This window comes from Strix aluco, chromosome 5, assembly GCF_031877795.1.
Source record: "Strix aluco isolate bStrAlu1 chromosome 5, bStrAlu1.hap1, whole genome shotgun sequence".
Taxonomy (NCBI): domain Eukaryota; kingdom Metazoa; phylum Chordata; class Aves; order Strigiformes; family Strigidae; genus Strix; species Strix aluco.
Genome location: NC_133935.1, coordinates 58609520 through 58624582, shown reverse-complemented (window position 1 = coordinate 58624582; position 15063 = coordinate 58609520). Strand labels below are relative to the sequence as shown.

Below are 15063 nucleotides of genomic sequence, written 5' to 3'. Positions count from 1 at the left end.
TAAAAACAGGAGTATTAACAGGCCAGAAGATCATGAGGCAATTCAGCAGGCATTCTCAGGACATCTGAACAAAAAGCCCTTAAAACCTCTCAGTACAAAAACCACAAAATAAAGGAAACTGCCAGTCCCAGCTTAATAAAGACTATTTTACGCAGTGCTTGGTGAAGATAATATGTAATGGAAAATTATAAAAAAGGACAATAATGTCTGTAAGATGGTTGTACTAAAGAACTATTCATTTAAATAGCTTAAGATCCAGTTGGGGATAGAAAAGCTTTATGGTGCACATCTTAAAAGTAAAGTGGATAAGACTGTAATAATATTGTTGTTTATCATTAGAGACCTACTTAGTCTTATAGTCTCTTTATGATGAAAACAAACTTGATCAAACTGGCATATAAAAAGATCTTTGCTACATTCTCAAAATTCAAACTTTTCTGTGAAAACATAAAAAATAGATCTTTAGGTCAAGATGAATTCAATAGTAAATTTTGAAGCAGTACATCTGTCATTTCAGATAAGATATCTAATACACGTCTGTGTCTGTGGAATTGTATAATTTCCCTGGACATTCAGAGCAATGCAAAGCACAGATCTTTTAAGACTCATTGAGAGTTGATAAAACTTGATAGTACACATTAAAAAAAAAATCCTCTGGTAAATTGTGAGGTGCTGGGGGACAGGAGGTAAAATGACTACATCAAGTCATTACAGAAAGCAGACCTTGCATAACATCTAAAATTCATTGAATATAGACTCATCTTGAAAAAAAGAATTCTATCAAATTAGTATAATTTACTGTAGATTACATATGTGCAGTAGAGAATAATGTTATTTCTCCTTACATGTAAAGGCCAATCTACTGAACCCCCAGTGAACAAATTAAAGTTCTTCCCTTTAAACTTTTTCTCCTTTGTGCAAAAATAAAAGGTTTGCCGAAGTCTATTTTGAAAGAAAATAGTTTCTACTATGTAGGAACTATCCTAAAAATTTCATGTTAATGAAAAATTTAATCTCATGCAACATTAGTGTGCAAATACACATTTTATAGCAAACTATTTTATAAGTGTTTAAGACAGAGTTTTTAGTCTGTTTTTAATTCTTTATTAAAAAAGTAATCCTTTCTTTAAAAGAAGAAATGTCAGTAGTTCTGATATTCAGTTCAAAGGATCAGAAAGACTGAGTAGAAACAGGCCACTGAGTGGACCGTAGTGAAAGACAACTGAAAATGTGTGAAAAGAAAACATGGCTGTAGCAGAGCATGTAGAGCCAGACAAAGAACGGTGATAATTCAAAGTATGTTCCAGAAGAAGCACTGGCAGCACACTGGTACAAACCATGTCTGCACATGCAGAGCCCCCTGCCCAATTTTAAACATTTTGGTGGTTTGACATATCTTATTTGAATTGTATTTACCATCCTCTGTCTGTAATAGCAAGGACCTGAAAAATACATCTCTAAGTGATGCTGCTAAGTGATCAATACCTGAATTGGTTCAGGCTGGCATAAGAAGTTACTCTGCCAAGTCCTGCCCAGAATACCAGCAATAACTAAAGAGGACCAAGGCCCTGACCTGCGCACTGTCCTGTGACTGCCCATACTGTTTAATACTTTGCATGTTCTGTGGCCCCACCAACAGCACTACCCAGACAATGCTTGGACATTGTTCAGGAAGAATACTAGCCACAGATCGTTGTCAGCAGACAGCAAGGGCAAGGCCACCAGTTTTGGAGCAACTGGAGAGAGTGGGAAAAGAGGTTAGGTATACAAGTATTAGCCTTGCTGTAATATTTACTTTGTCATATTCTGCTTATTAACAAGACACAGTCAATGTGTCTGCACTGATGTTATGACCTCTCTGCATGTCTCTAAAATTTCTGAAGGAGTATCACATGGTTCTCTGTGCTTCTGCGCAGTCATCTAGCTCAATTTCCTGATCAAAATTGGGACAGATTCAAATCTGAACAATAAATGCAACTTAGAGACAGAAGGTTATTTAAAGAGGATGCCAAGTTCTGAAAACATAAGATTACTCGCAGGACTACGAGAGAAGAACGAAACTATTAAAATAACTTAAAACAATTACAATGTTAAATTCAAGTCTGTTAACTTGCAAGGAAGAAGAGAATGCTCAGTTATGTTGAGAAGCTGAGAACATTTACCCTGTAGAACTTCACAACTTTTTCCCCACTGCACTGCCAAGTATAGGTCAGTTTTTAAAGCAGTGATATTTGAATATCTAGAAAAGAAAATATAGGCTTCAGATAATTGATCTTTGGAAGGAAAGTGTACAGGATCACAGAGGGAATTCACTCCATCTTGGGTAGAAGGGACTTGGGAGAGCATTAAACATACAACTTTTTGTTCTTAGAGTATAACCCAGGGAGAGAAATTAAAGGGAAAGAGTAGGTAAAACTGTCAAAGATGCGTATTTATAACCTGGATATTAACACACGTAGAAGGCACAAAGACTACTTCAGGTGAAATATAGTTATTTCTGGGACTGAATGTAGCAGCTTTTGAAGCAGCTCCTATATTCACGAGTTGAAGACAGCAAGTGAAAATCTGTTACACACACATGCATACACACTCTCAGAGGTCTGAGATAAAAAAATATTAACACCTAGCAGCATACACCTACCCAGAGGCTAAAATTGCACTTACTTTTTCTTTCATCTATGTATCTTTCATTTTCTTCCTCTTTGCATTTAATTTATACTCTGCAGAACACTTCCAGTTTAAGGTTTCCAGAAAACAAGCTCAAAGCCAATAGCATTCAAGTTAGACCTCCATTTACTTCATTACTCTATCTCATTTTCCCTTCTGGTTATTAAAGCAGAGACTGAGCACTAATGACATGGTGATTAGCATCTCTTCAAGCTGCATTCTTGCACCTCTCAAAATCAATTCTCAACAACAAATGTTTACTATTCCTTAGTTTAACAATTATCCAGAATATCATACCATAAATGAGCATATTTCTTAAGAGTCCTTCACTTGATTTTTGACCTATGTACTAATTGCTGGTTTGGAATTACTCACTTTTAACAAGATATTGTCTATATCTCTTTAGTTAATTTACTAATTATTCATTGAACCACTTACCAAGTAATTAATGATATAAAATTTGTCATATTCTTTGTTTTTGGCATTGATTCTGCGATGCTGTTTCTTTCTCATGTGATCTTTAAGTGTGTTTTTGTCTCTGAAGACTTTTTCACAGTATAAACACTGCAAACTAAGATAAAAAAGTAAACACATCAACACGTTAAAATGAAAATAGTACAAGACAACATCCTTAAATAAGTTGGACATATACACAGTAAGATTAATCCTAAGCACGTGAGAGCAACCTAAATGAAAAAGAAAGTTTATTTGAAAAAAACCATCTTAGATCACAGTAAAGTTAATCAAACACAGAGATGACAAAAATGACATAAAATTAAAATATAGATGAAAAGGTTTACTGTTTGCCCCACATGTAAAATGGGAGAAAAGTCTGATCACCCAAAATTGTCCTACCAGGGCATGGGAGGGCTGTTCATTGGTCGATATGTGAACTCTTAACTCAGCATGCACTTATAATGGCACCCAATCCATCAGTAACTGTTTCTTTGTAATTTAGAGTGAAAAAACCCTAACTCTGAATGTGCTACATATCTTTAAAAACAATTTAAATTAGCTAACCAGAAAGTTTTATACTTCTAACTCAACAGAGAGGCTAAATGAAGGTTTGCCAGGGTGATCAACAGGTTTTGCAATCCTGAGAAATCAAATTTAGTAAATAATTCATGTGTGTGTATATATATAATTCATGTACCTGTATATACATACATACATACCTATACGTCCATGCTTATATACAGATATATAGACATGAATTATTATATATTTACACACATTACCTGAGAAGGTGAAAACATTCATTAACAAATAAGAATTTTACCACAGTATTGTCTTCCAGAGCAATTAAAACAAAACAGAAGTATATGCGCTGTCTTGAATTCTCTATTACAAGTACTATACATTAATTGTTCTCTCTACTGTAGTATCAACTGACAACTGAAAGTTGAGCCTATAAAGCATCAAGTTGAGCCTCTTGACTCAGACAATAGACTATGAGGACAGTAATCTGCATTTCAGCCTTGTCGTGATTTACCCCCAGCCGGTAACTAAGCACCACACAGCTGCTCACTTTCCCACCCAGCAAAATGGGGGGCGGAGGGAGAACTGGAAAGGTGAAAGTGAGACAACTCATGGGTTGAGATAAGAACAGATTAACACTTGAAACAAAGTAATGATTATTAATTAACATTTAATAAATAATAATAGTAATAACAATAATAGCAATGAAAAGGAAAATAACAAAGAGAGAAATAAAACTCAAGAAAGACAAGTGATGCAAATGAAAACAATTGCTCACCACCAACCACCCAATGCCCAGCCAGTCCCTGAGCAGTGGCCCCCCTGGCCAACCCTCCCCTTGTTTATTGCTGAGCATGATGCCATATGGTATGGAATATCCCTTTGGTCAGTTGGGGTCAGCTGTCCCGGCTGTGTGTCCTCCCAACTTTTTGTGCACCCCCAGCCTATTCGCTAGCAGGGCGGTGTGAGGAGCAGCAAAGGCCTTGACTCTGGTGCTATTAGGAAGAAAATTATCTCTATCCCAGCCAAAACCAGGACAGTGAGCAAGGCACCTCAGTGCATTAGGCAACACCTATGATAACATAAAAAGCATTCTTAATACATCTTCATTTCTGGAAGAAGTTAACCCGTAACTGTTGTGGCTGCACATTCTTTGTCAGGCCAAAGACAAAATTAGAGAGCACTGTTGGCTTTCCCGTCCTTCGGATCTCTTTTTTTTCTTTTTTTTTTTTTTTCAGATGTACAAACCAATGGATCCTAAATTTACTTGGAAAGATATTGAATCTAACTTCCATATCCCAATTTGCACAAATCCCAGTGTTCTGTGGTTTTTCATAACTAAGCTGAAGATTTAGGCACATTTCTCCTACAGTCTTTGATTACAGATTATACTAAAATCTAATAAACTTGTTAAAGCTACAGTTTCATTCTTAAGGAAGTAGATTTTCTGCTAGAGCCCAAGTTATATTTGTGGCATTGTCCCATTTATGAAGTCCATAAAGGGCACTTAGATACTTGCAAAGGAAACTCAAAGTGAAGAGTTTCTTGCTCTTTGCTACCCAAGTTCTTCTCCTAAATTCCGTTTTTAACTCCTTCAGCCATCTCAGGTTTACGTGTTTCTGAGGCAGCATATACACTGGCTTTCCCCTTCTGCTCTGGGATGTACCCTGTAAGCAATAGAGAAGGGAGGGACCAAAGATCCCATGTTATCGATATACAGAGAGGCAAACGAAGATTGGCATAAGAACTCTGTATTCATTGATTAAAGAGATGTTTAGTAAAAAGATTGTTATGATGAGAAAGCACATTAACTCTTAACAGTTAAGAAAAAAAGGGACGTGCTATTGTGTGTGACTACATTTTCCCAGCAAATGCATACTACGAATTGTTATGAAAACACCTTTCAATAAGTCAATGAAAAATGTTCTAAGAGCACTCACAATAAACTTAGATTCTCTTTGCTTCTTCTTAACTAACCATGTGTGTTGGGTTTGTGTGTGTGTCACAGGGGTTTTTGGTAGCGGGAGCTACGGTAGTGGCCCCCTGAGAGAGGCTTCTCGAAGCTCCCCTGGCTCCAAGCCAGACCTGCCTCTGGCCAACGCCAAGCCAGTTAGTGATGGGGTCTGTGCTGCTGTGATAACATATTTAAGAAGGGGAACCTGGGAAGAGGAGTTGGGAGTTGTGGGAGAGACACCTGTGCAAGCAACGAAGCCAGTGGAAGAAAGAAGGAGCTGGGGGGAAGTTTGCTGGAGTAGAGACTCCCCTGCAGCCTGTGGTGACACCCACGGATGTCCGTGGTGGAGCAGATGCTGACCTGCAGCCTATGTAGGACTCCATGCTGGAGCAGGTGCCCTCACCTGAAGAAGGCCAGGACTCTGCGGGAAGAAGCCCCTGCCATCGCATTTTGGTGCTGGGAGGATCGCAACACACAGGGGTGACCCATGCTGGAGCAGCTCGGGAAGAGCTGCAGCTCACAGGAGGGACTCATGTCAGAGAAAGTTCGTGGAGGACTGTCTCCTGTGAGAGAGACACCACACTGGAGCAGGGGAAAAGTGCAAGGAGTCCTCCTGAGGAGGAAGGAGCAGCAGACTGACCATACCCCCCCATTCCCTGCCCCCCTGCACTGCTGGGGGGAAGAAGGTAGAGAAATCGGGAGCAAAGCTGAGCCCAGAAAGAAGGGAGGGGTGGGGGAAAGATGTTTTTAAGATGTGGTTATACTTCTCACTGTCCTACTTTGTCAGTTTTGTTTTTGTTAGTGTCGTTATTAAATTTATGTTATTTTTTTCTTCCCCTAACGAGTCTGTCTTTTGCCTGTGACCATAATGGGTGAGTCATCTCGCCCTGTCCTTATCTTGATTCCCGAGCCTTTTGCTTTATTTTCTATTTCCCCTTCCTGAGGTGAAAGGGGGAGTGAACGGCTGCATGGTGCTCAGTTTTCCTCTGGGCTCAAACCACGAGACCATGAATGTTGAATTAATTTACCTCAACTTGTTTCCAAGGTTAATTGAAATATGACCTAAGTCCACTGAAAAAAAAACCCAAACAAAAATACTACTTACTTGTCAAGCTTTTTCTGTAATACAGCCAAGAACTCACAGCAATTCACAATGTTGTCTGGTAGCCCAATATTAAAATCATGCTCTCTTGCCATGTGATTAAGAACGACAGATCTACAAAAGACATTCAAAATGAACATTACATATTTTTGAGTACATATGAGAATTATTCAATTAGTGACTTGAAATAAACCAATTGCTCTAAAAATGCATAAAAGCCAACATTAAATAATCAATAATAGTGTTTCTGTCACTGCTAGAAAAAAAAATGCAACTTTATTGAAATAGGAAGTTTTCAATCTCAGCTCTGCTGAACATTGAGTAGCATTTCAACTGCTTAATCCACATGCATGAAGTATAATCCTTTAAATGAAAATTACAATATAGTTTATTTTGACCCCCACTGTTAGCAAAGCTCATTTATTAACCTGACTAAGCAAATCACATGTTTAAAACAACTGTCTTCAGAAACATTCTAAAAAGCCATTTGTCAGCTTTCTCTATGCCGGTTAACAAAGCAGAAATTCTTGGGGGTGATATGCTTTTACATCAGTACTGCTTCACACAGCACTAACAACACAAACAGAGCTCAAAAATACACATGAACAAACATAATGGATGTTCAAGTAATAGAGGTATACTGGCTAATTCCTCAGATGCCTCAACTTCTGCGTTTGGGCACTAAAGAAACATCCAAGTGTTAACACTGCTGAGTCTTGCTTTTACCACAGTCCAGGCATGATTTTCAAATCACGTATTCTGTGAGATCCAAGAGTAAGCAGAGGATGAAGTTCTTGGGGGCTGAATGATATGAACTTCAGTACACCAGGCAGTAAAGAGAATAGGACATTCACAAAACCTTGGAATGACCTGCAGGGACATGACCCAGGTTCTTCTACCTTTCCAGAGTATCAGAACTACCCATGCAAACAGACATTCAGGGATAAGACTCAGTCTCCAGCTGAAACAGATATACTGTGTAAAGCCAAACTTTCATCAGAGCAAGCACTTGAACGGAACTCCTACTTGCACTTGACTGATGCAAAGCACTCCATTCTCACTCTAATTTTCCTTCCCTCTCTTTCATTCAGTCTTCAAATTCACACTGGTTTCATGAGGTTTAAACAGGAAAATGTGTAACTGGACAGAAATACTTTTTTAACAGACATACTGGCTTAAACAGCTCTCTTCGCCACTAAAACAACCGCTGAAAAACTGTGTCTCTTTAAAATGGTTCACTTCCCAACTCCAGCTTACTGTGTAGTATAAAAAGTTGTACTGGAATAATTAAAAGATTGATAAGGGGGAGCGGGGCTGTTTAAAATGGCACTGCAGTTGAAAGAAATTAGTCGAATAGTTGAACTATACCTTAAAATGAATTCTACCTTCTGAGTTCATACCATTAGGCAGTAACTGGTTCAATAACATTAAAACCATAAACAAAGATGCTGAACAGATATGAAAAAAAAACCCCAAAGCAATCAAGTCAATAAACAAACCTGTTTCCTGTGAATTCTTGATCACAGAACATACACATACTATGAAAACTTATGTCATATCTCTCTCGCTGTTGTTGTTCTAAAATTTCTCTCTACGAAAAGAAACAGACACAGTTATTCAGACAAAAAGTAACAATCATTCCACCACATAAGCTTATTATACCTCTTAATCCTTACTGGTAACAATGAACATACAAAATTAAAATGTGCTGCTGTCAAAAAACAGATGTTAGTGTTGTTTGAGGGTGGGTTCTCACAAAAATTACAAGTTTTTTGAAAGGCAGGATGTGCTCCAGTCAAGTTCCATTAAAATTCTCCTAGTATTATACAAGGTGCAAGAAACAAATACAATCCACAGTGAGATTTTACGTAGCTATTTAAATGATTCTGTATATAACTGTTTCTACTTATGTTCAGATCTGCTTCTGGTATCAGAGAGCAAGTTTATGGGTAACTACATAATGCCCAGTGGAATGATAAACTCAATTTGACATGGTTAATTGCAGGCAATCTAGAGGACTTTTTCATAATACAGAATGATGACAAGAGCCCTGGCAGTTTCTGCAAGGAGCTATGGTACATAATAGACTCAGGGAAAAGGAGAAGCTGATTGCCTTCACCACTGGTCCTGTTTAATGTACAGCAACAGGTTAGGCTAGACACTTTACAACACTTGACCACAATTTTCCTAACAACAAAATCATGCAGCAGGTGGCTTTCTCTGGTGCTGTAATAGCAGCAGTGTAGTTATACTGTGGAGTTACTATACACTTCAGATGGAAAGGCTGTAATCATCTGGGACATGGGAGAATCTGTGTTTGGATTAAAATTTACCATATTTTCAGCCTGACAGTACACTACCCTGTACTTGTGTTTTAAGTAGTGACAACTGGTAAAGGATTTATTATCTGTGCAATGTAGAAGTGCTACTGCTTGCTTTCTGACATTCGGGATGCTGACTGAATTTCTCAGGGGATTTTCTCAATCTCTTTATCTCCTTAGAGCCTGCAATAGTGGAGCTTTGTGTTTCTCACCTATTTCTTTAGAACCTTTTTTGTGTGGATTAAGGCCCAAACTTGCCCACAATCTACAACTAAATTCACATTCAGCTATGCCTGTTGGGTAAACTCCATAGAAGGCAGACAAAAAAGAAAAGTAAAGGAAAAAAGAAAGAAAAAAAACCCAAAAAGAAGTAAGTGGAAGGCTTGAGCTATCATCATTACAAGCCCAAACGTGTCCTGCAGCATGGATGGACTGGTGTGGGCCTGTCACGCCACATCCTGTTGCCCCCTGAGAGACGGCAGGAGGCTGATGTTGGGCAAATAAATGTCCTGTTCATTTCTTTTCCACAAGAGCAGGATGCTGTATCCAGCGAGGGGCAGTGGGATGAAGAGGATGCCTGCTGGAGAGCACCGGAGTGTGCCATACCTGAGTTACATTTGGCCTAGGGCCAGTGGCTGCTGTGGGGGACGAGCACACTGTGCCTTGGCCCATTCTAGGGCCCATATTCAACTACAGAATTTGGGAGCTGTAGCTGTTGCACATGAGCTAAGAGTCTGTTACCCTGAAAATGCAGATCCTGTGGCGTTTTTGTTTGCTTTTGTACTACAAGGTGCACATTTTCCATTGCAGTCATGCTTAGCAGCGCCTACTAAAATTCCAGGCCATATCCGTTCACGTCCTGCTGCGTTATGCAAAACATCAACTAACAGAAATATGAATTCCTATTTTTCAGGGCTGTCTCCTGAAAGAGATAAATGGAGCATAACACATCTTGTGAGAGCCCTTTAGCAGAGACACAACTAAGTAAGGATATCTGTCTGCTCCACATGTGCAATGAATGTCCCACATCACATCAGTAAGAACCGGGGCTTTCTCTGGTACTCATAGCTGTCACCTCTATCCACTCAGTAGCATGTCTGATGTGGTTTGCCTAACCTTGAATTTGAAGGTGTCTGCATGTAGTTTATATACTTTGTAAAACGAACTAGAAACAATCTAAAAGACAAAACCTACATACAATTCAAACATTAAGATAACACCCCCACCCTCCCATTAATGTTATTCCAACGTAGCTTCCTAACTGTACTCTACTAGGATGGAAAAAAATGGTCTGCAATATTTGGCTGCCTAAGTCCAGATTCACACTTCATACAAATACACATGCTTACTGGAGCCCTGGTGTGCTGCTGCTCCCAGTCATGCCTGAGGTGGAAGGAGAAGTGTATTGTATCACACAAGACCTGTGGGACAACCAGATGATCAGGCCCAGTCAGCATGGGTTTATGAAAGGCAGGTCCTGCTTGACAAACCTGATCTCCTTCTACAACAGGGCGACCTGCTTATTGGATGAGGGAAAGGCTGTGGATGTTGTTTACCTTGACTTCAGTAAGGCCTTTGACACCGTTTCCCACAGCATTCTCCTGGTGAAACTGGCTGCTCGTGGCTTGGATGGGCACACGCTTTGCTGGGTAAAAAACTGGCTGGATGGCCGGGCCCAAAGAGTTGTGGTGAACGGAGTTAAATCTGGTTGGTGGCCGGTCACGAGTGGTGTCCCCCAGGGCTCGGTTTTGGGGCCACTCCTGTTTAACATCTTTATTGATGATCTAGATGAGGGGATCGAGTGCACCCTCAGTAAGTTTGCAGATGAGACCAAGTTGGGTGGGAGTGTTGATCTGCTCAAGGGTAGGGAGGCTCTGCAGAGAGATCTGGACAGGCTGGAGCGATGGGCTAAGGCCAACTGTAGGAGTTTCAATAAGGTCAAATGCCGGGTGCTGCACTTGGGCCACAACAACCCCCAGCAGTGTTACAGGCTTGGGGAGGAGTGGCTGGAGAGCTGCCAGTCAGAGAGGGACCTGGGGGTGTTGATTGACAGCCGGCTGAACAGGGGCCAGCAGTGTGCCCAGGTGGCCAAGAAGGCCAATGGCATCCTGGCCTGTATCAGAAATAGCGTGGCCAGCAGGGACAGGGAAGTGATCTTACCCCTGTACTCGGCACTGGTGAGGCCGCACCTTGATTACTGTGTTCAGTTTTGGGCCCCTCACTACAAAAAGGACATTGAATTACTCGAGCGTGTCCAGAGAAGGGCAACAAAGCTGGTGAAGGGTCTGGAGCACATGTCGTACGAGGAGCGGCTGAGGGAACTGGGGTTGTTTAGTCTGGAGAAGAGGAGGCTGAGGGGAGACCTCATCGCCCTCTACAACTACCTGAAAGGAGGTTGCAGAGAGCTGGGGATGAGTCTCTTTAGCCAAGTAACAAGCGATAGGACAAGAGGGAATGGCCTCAAGTTGTGCCAGGGAAGGTTTAGACTGGATATTAGGAATTATTCTTTACAGAACGGGTTGTTAGGCGTTGGAATGGGCTGCCCAGGGCAGTGGTGGAGTCCCTGTCCCTGGAGATGGTTAAGAGTTGGGTTCACATAGTGGTTATGGATATGGTGTAGTTGAGAACTGTCAATGTTAGGTTAATGGTTGGACTAGATGATCTTCAAGGTCTTTTCCAACCTAGATGATTCTGTGATTCTGTATACTCCACACAGACGGTGCTCCTGCTCCTCTGCTCTCTCACCCTTTCCGTTTGCCCCTACACCAGCATGCTCAGTATCTGGGAAGCTTTGAATAACCCACCATTGTTGCTTTATCAATTTATTCAACAGACTTTAAAAAATACTTTCCAAGGTAGACAATCTTTTATCAAATGTTGGCCTCATTCACTGCTAGAGGGAACTTTCTGAGCCAGCAAGCAAATCTGGTACTTGCACTGGTGAGGAATTAAAAGCACTGGTTCAAGCCAACGGCAGTGAAAGCAAAAGGTCTGCTCTTCTTCCCTACAGACACTCCCAAACACCGTCCCGGCTCTGTTTCATTGCTGGGACTCTGAAGGGAGAATAGTAATTACAATAACTTGCATAAAACTTTGGAGATTTTTCTGAGTGGAGGCTTACAGCTGGTAATGAAAGTCAAGCTTACACTGAAGTTATGAGGCAGGAATGGAGAAATTTACTTTAATATTCACAACCTTGTCCTGGTTCTGGCTGAGATAGAGTTAATTTTCTTCCTAGTAGCTGGTATAGTGTTGTGTTTTGGATTTAGTAGGAGAATAATGTTGATAACACACTGATGCTTTTAGCTGTTGCTAAGTAGTGTTTATATGAAGTCAAGGATTTTTCAGCTTCTCATGTCCTGCCAGCGAGAAGGCCGGAGGAGCACAAGAAGATGGGAGGGGACACAGTCAGGACAGCTGACCCAAACTGGCCAAAGGGATATTCCATATCATATGATGTCATGCCCAGTATATAAACTAGGGGGAAAGCTGGCTGGGGGCTGCTGCTCGGGAACTTACTGGGCATCAGTAGGTGAGTGGTGAGCAATTGCATTGTGCATGACTTGTTTTGTATATTCTAATTATTTTATTATTATTATTACCCTTTTAACATCATCATTATTATTATTACTACCATTATTATTATTTTCTTCCTTATCTGTTCTAATAAACTGTCTTTATCTCAACTCACGAGTTTTTCTTTTTTTTCTGATTCCTTCCCCATCCCGCTGGCGGGAATGAAAGAGTGAGCAGCTCCGTGGTGCTTAGATGCTGGCTGGGGTTAAACCACGACATACCTGCACCAGTTTCCAACCCGTTGGAATTTCTGGGGCTGTTAGCATTAATTCATGGATGGTACTAAGACAAAACCAGCCAAAACCATATCAGCCATGAATATTTTCCAAAACTTTTTTAAGATACTGTGTCTTATCAAAGTGTTAGAGAATGAGAGGGAAAAGTCACTTGAGGAAAAAGTAAACAGATCGCAGAATACACATGTATTAGTTTTCTTTTTCCATAATGAATAAAGGAATTGAGCACAGACAGAAAACATAATCCAAAATACTAGAAAAGTGAATCAAATGCCATAGCTTGATATCAGGAAAATAGTTTACAATATTGATACAGTTTGTTGAATAATTCCTGACCCCCATCTCTTTTTATCTTTTGTGAGATGTTCTGACAGCTATTTGTCCTCCACTCTTTCTGCCATATTCTATGATTTGCTACCTCCCACTGCCCAAATTCATTGCTTTACTGAAGACTGTCAAACTAGTTGTGAAACAACCACTGACAGAACAGATATCCACACCAATACAAAGCAAAACTTAAATTACAGGGGCTTTTAGTCTAAACTCTTTGCTCCCACAAGCCACATGAAGCTTAAGAGATCAACCAGGCATTGTCAAAAATAAGTACTGCTAGATGACAAGTTCTTGAAAGCACATTTTTAGACAGAGCTTAGCTCAAATAAGCAGTAGATACAACTGCGGCAGTTAGCAGCCTCCCATGGAATAGCTCTGGGAAAATTTTACGGGGCATAAGTGGGCGATCAACTTCAAACATGGAAAATGGAAGCTGGATATTACTGATCATACTTACATGCAACAAAAATGTAGTTGCTTTGAAGGAATACTCAATGTATTCAATAAAATAAAATTCAGTTTTAATACAATTCCTCTTTTTTTTTTGGCCTGGGAAAAAACCTCTTCTACAGCTCTTAGTCATACACTTTCTACTATATGGGTGATCTACCATTAAAAAATCCAGACAAATTACAAAATACTATCTATTCTGTGTTTTAACTAATAAAACAAAAAACCATGGTAAGGATGTGCAAGTGTTTATATCAGGATGATCGTCTTCAAATATACCAGCACACTAAACTGCTAATACAAAAGAAATTTGATTGTCTGCCTGACATTTATAATTTGGAGTCTAGAAAAATGCCCTGCACATTCATGATGCTCAGTCTGAGGTTGTGAGGAATTCAGACCTTCTCCTAGGAGGTAGTAATTTAAATGTGCGTGAAAAAAAATGCACCTTTTTTTCTCCCAGGAAGCAATATTTTGGAAGAAATTACCCATTTTTTTCCAGAAGTGCTTAAACACTATGCATCAGCAAGAATTTGGACTGATAATCAGTAAAAGATGAAAAATGTGTACTTACAGGTAGTAAGCACTTTTCCCTAAACAATTACTTTGACTCTGGTCTATGTTCAACAGACATTCAAGACATACAGAATGCCTTCAAAAGCTAACTCCATTGAATGCCAAAAGCTATGGACTCAGGACAGCTGGTTTTATGGCACATTAGACTTTTCTGATATTATAATTCCTGCTACCCTTCCCTCCAACAGGCACTGTGTTCCGGGTGCTAAACTGTGTGTCTTTGTTGCTGTCAGACCACTGCTTTTTTTTAATCATAAACTCCTTTACTAACAAGGCCCTCATAAATAATTTACATAGCTATTTAAATGCATGGCTTGGATCACTGACATAGAAAAACCATTCACAATCAGTACTCAGCACAAGTTTTTCTGCTTTTAATTCCAATCTGAAGAAAGAATTGGTGGTCAAAATTTTGACTGTTTTTTCCAACCATATAAGTTGGTCCAAGAAAAATATATTACTTCTTTCTCCAAACTCTGTCTCTTCATAATCATAGCACTTGTGATATATAGGAAAATAAGGCAGAAAGTACTTCTCTAGCTCCAAGACAGAGGCAAATTACGCTGCAGTTTGGGACAAGCTCATGCAGTGACTTTGACTGTAGTGAGACCTAAATTTTATCATTCCCCAGTCCAGGAACTCATTTGTGCACTGGAGGACTGGATTCTGCAGTTCAGTCTGTAAAAGTGAGCTAAGAGCAGTATGTGTCTTCTTTTTTAAGATGTTCAGGACCAAAAAAACCCCCAAAAACTACTGCCATAAGCCCTGACAAGGCAAAATCCAAAGTTTCTCATTCAAAGCCTTACGCATACAGGTAGTCTCAACTTCAAGTATTTCAGTACTGGGCTGGACTGGAGCAAGTGCATACTG

The 15063-nt window shown here is 40.0% G+C and overlaps 1 protein-coding gene across 6 annotated transcripts in view; it reads right to left on the bottom strand.

Moving 5' to 3' along the window:
- The window catches only part of ZNF277 (zinc finger protein 277), a 69846-nt gene that overhangs the window by 15885 nt on the left and 38898 nt on the right, over positions 1 to 15063 (bottom strand). For all 6 annotated transcript variants that reach the window (XR_012623619.1, XR_012623622.1, XR_012623621.1 and 3 more), the window contains 3 exons: positions 8201 to 8292; positions 6705 to 6815; positions 3106 to 3238 (listed from right to left, as the gene is read on the bottom strand). Coding sequence is in view for 1 of the 6 variants with exons in the window: in XM_074827525.1 (XP_074683626.1) it covers positions 3106 to 3238; positions 6705 to 6815; positions 8201 to 8292 (336 nt within the window). In the remaining 5 variants the exon portion in view is untranslated. The remainder of the gene's footprint in view (positions 1 to 3105; positions 3239 to 6704; positions 6816 to 8200; positions 8293 to 15063) is intronic.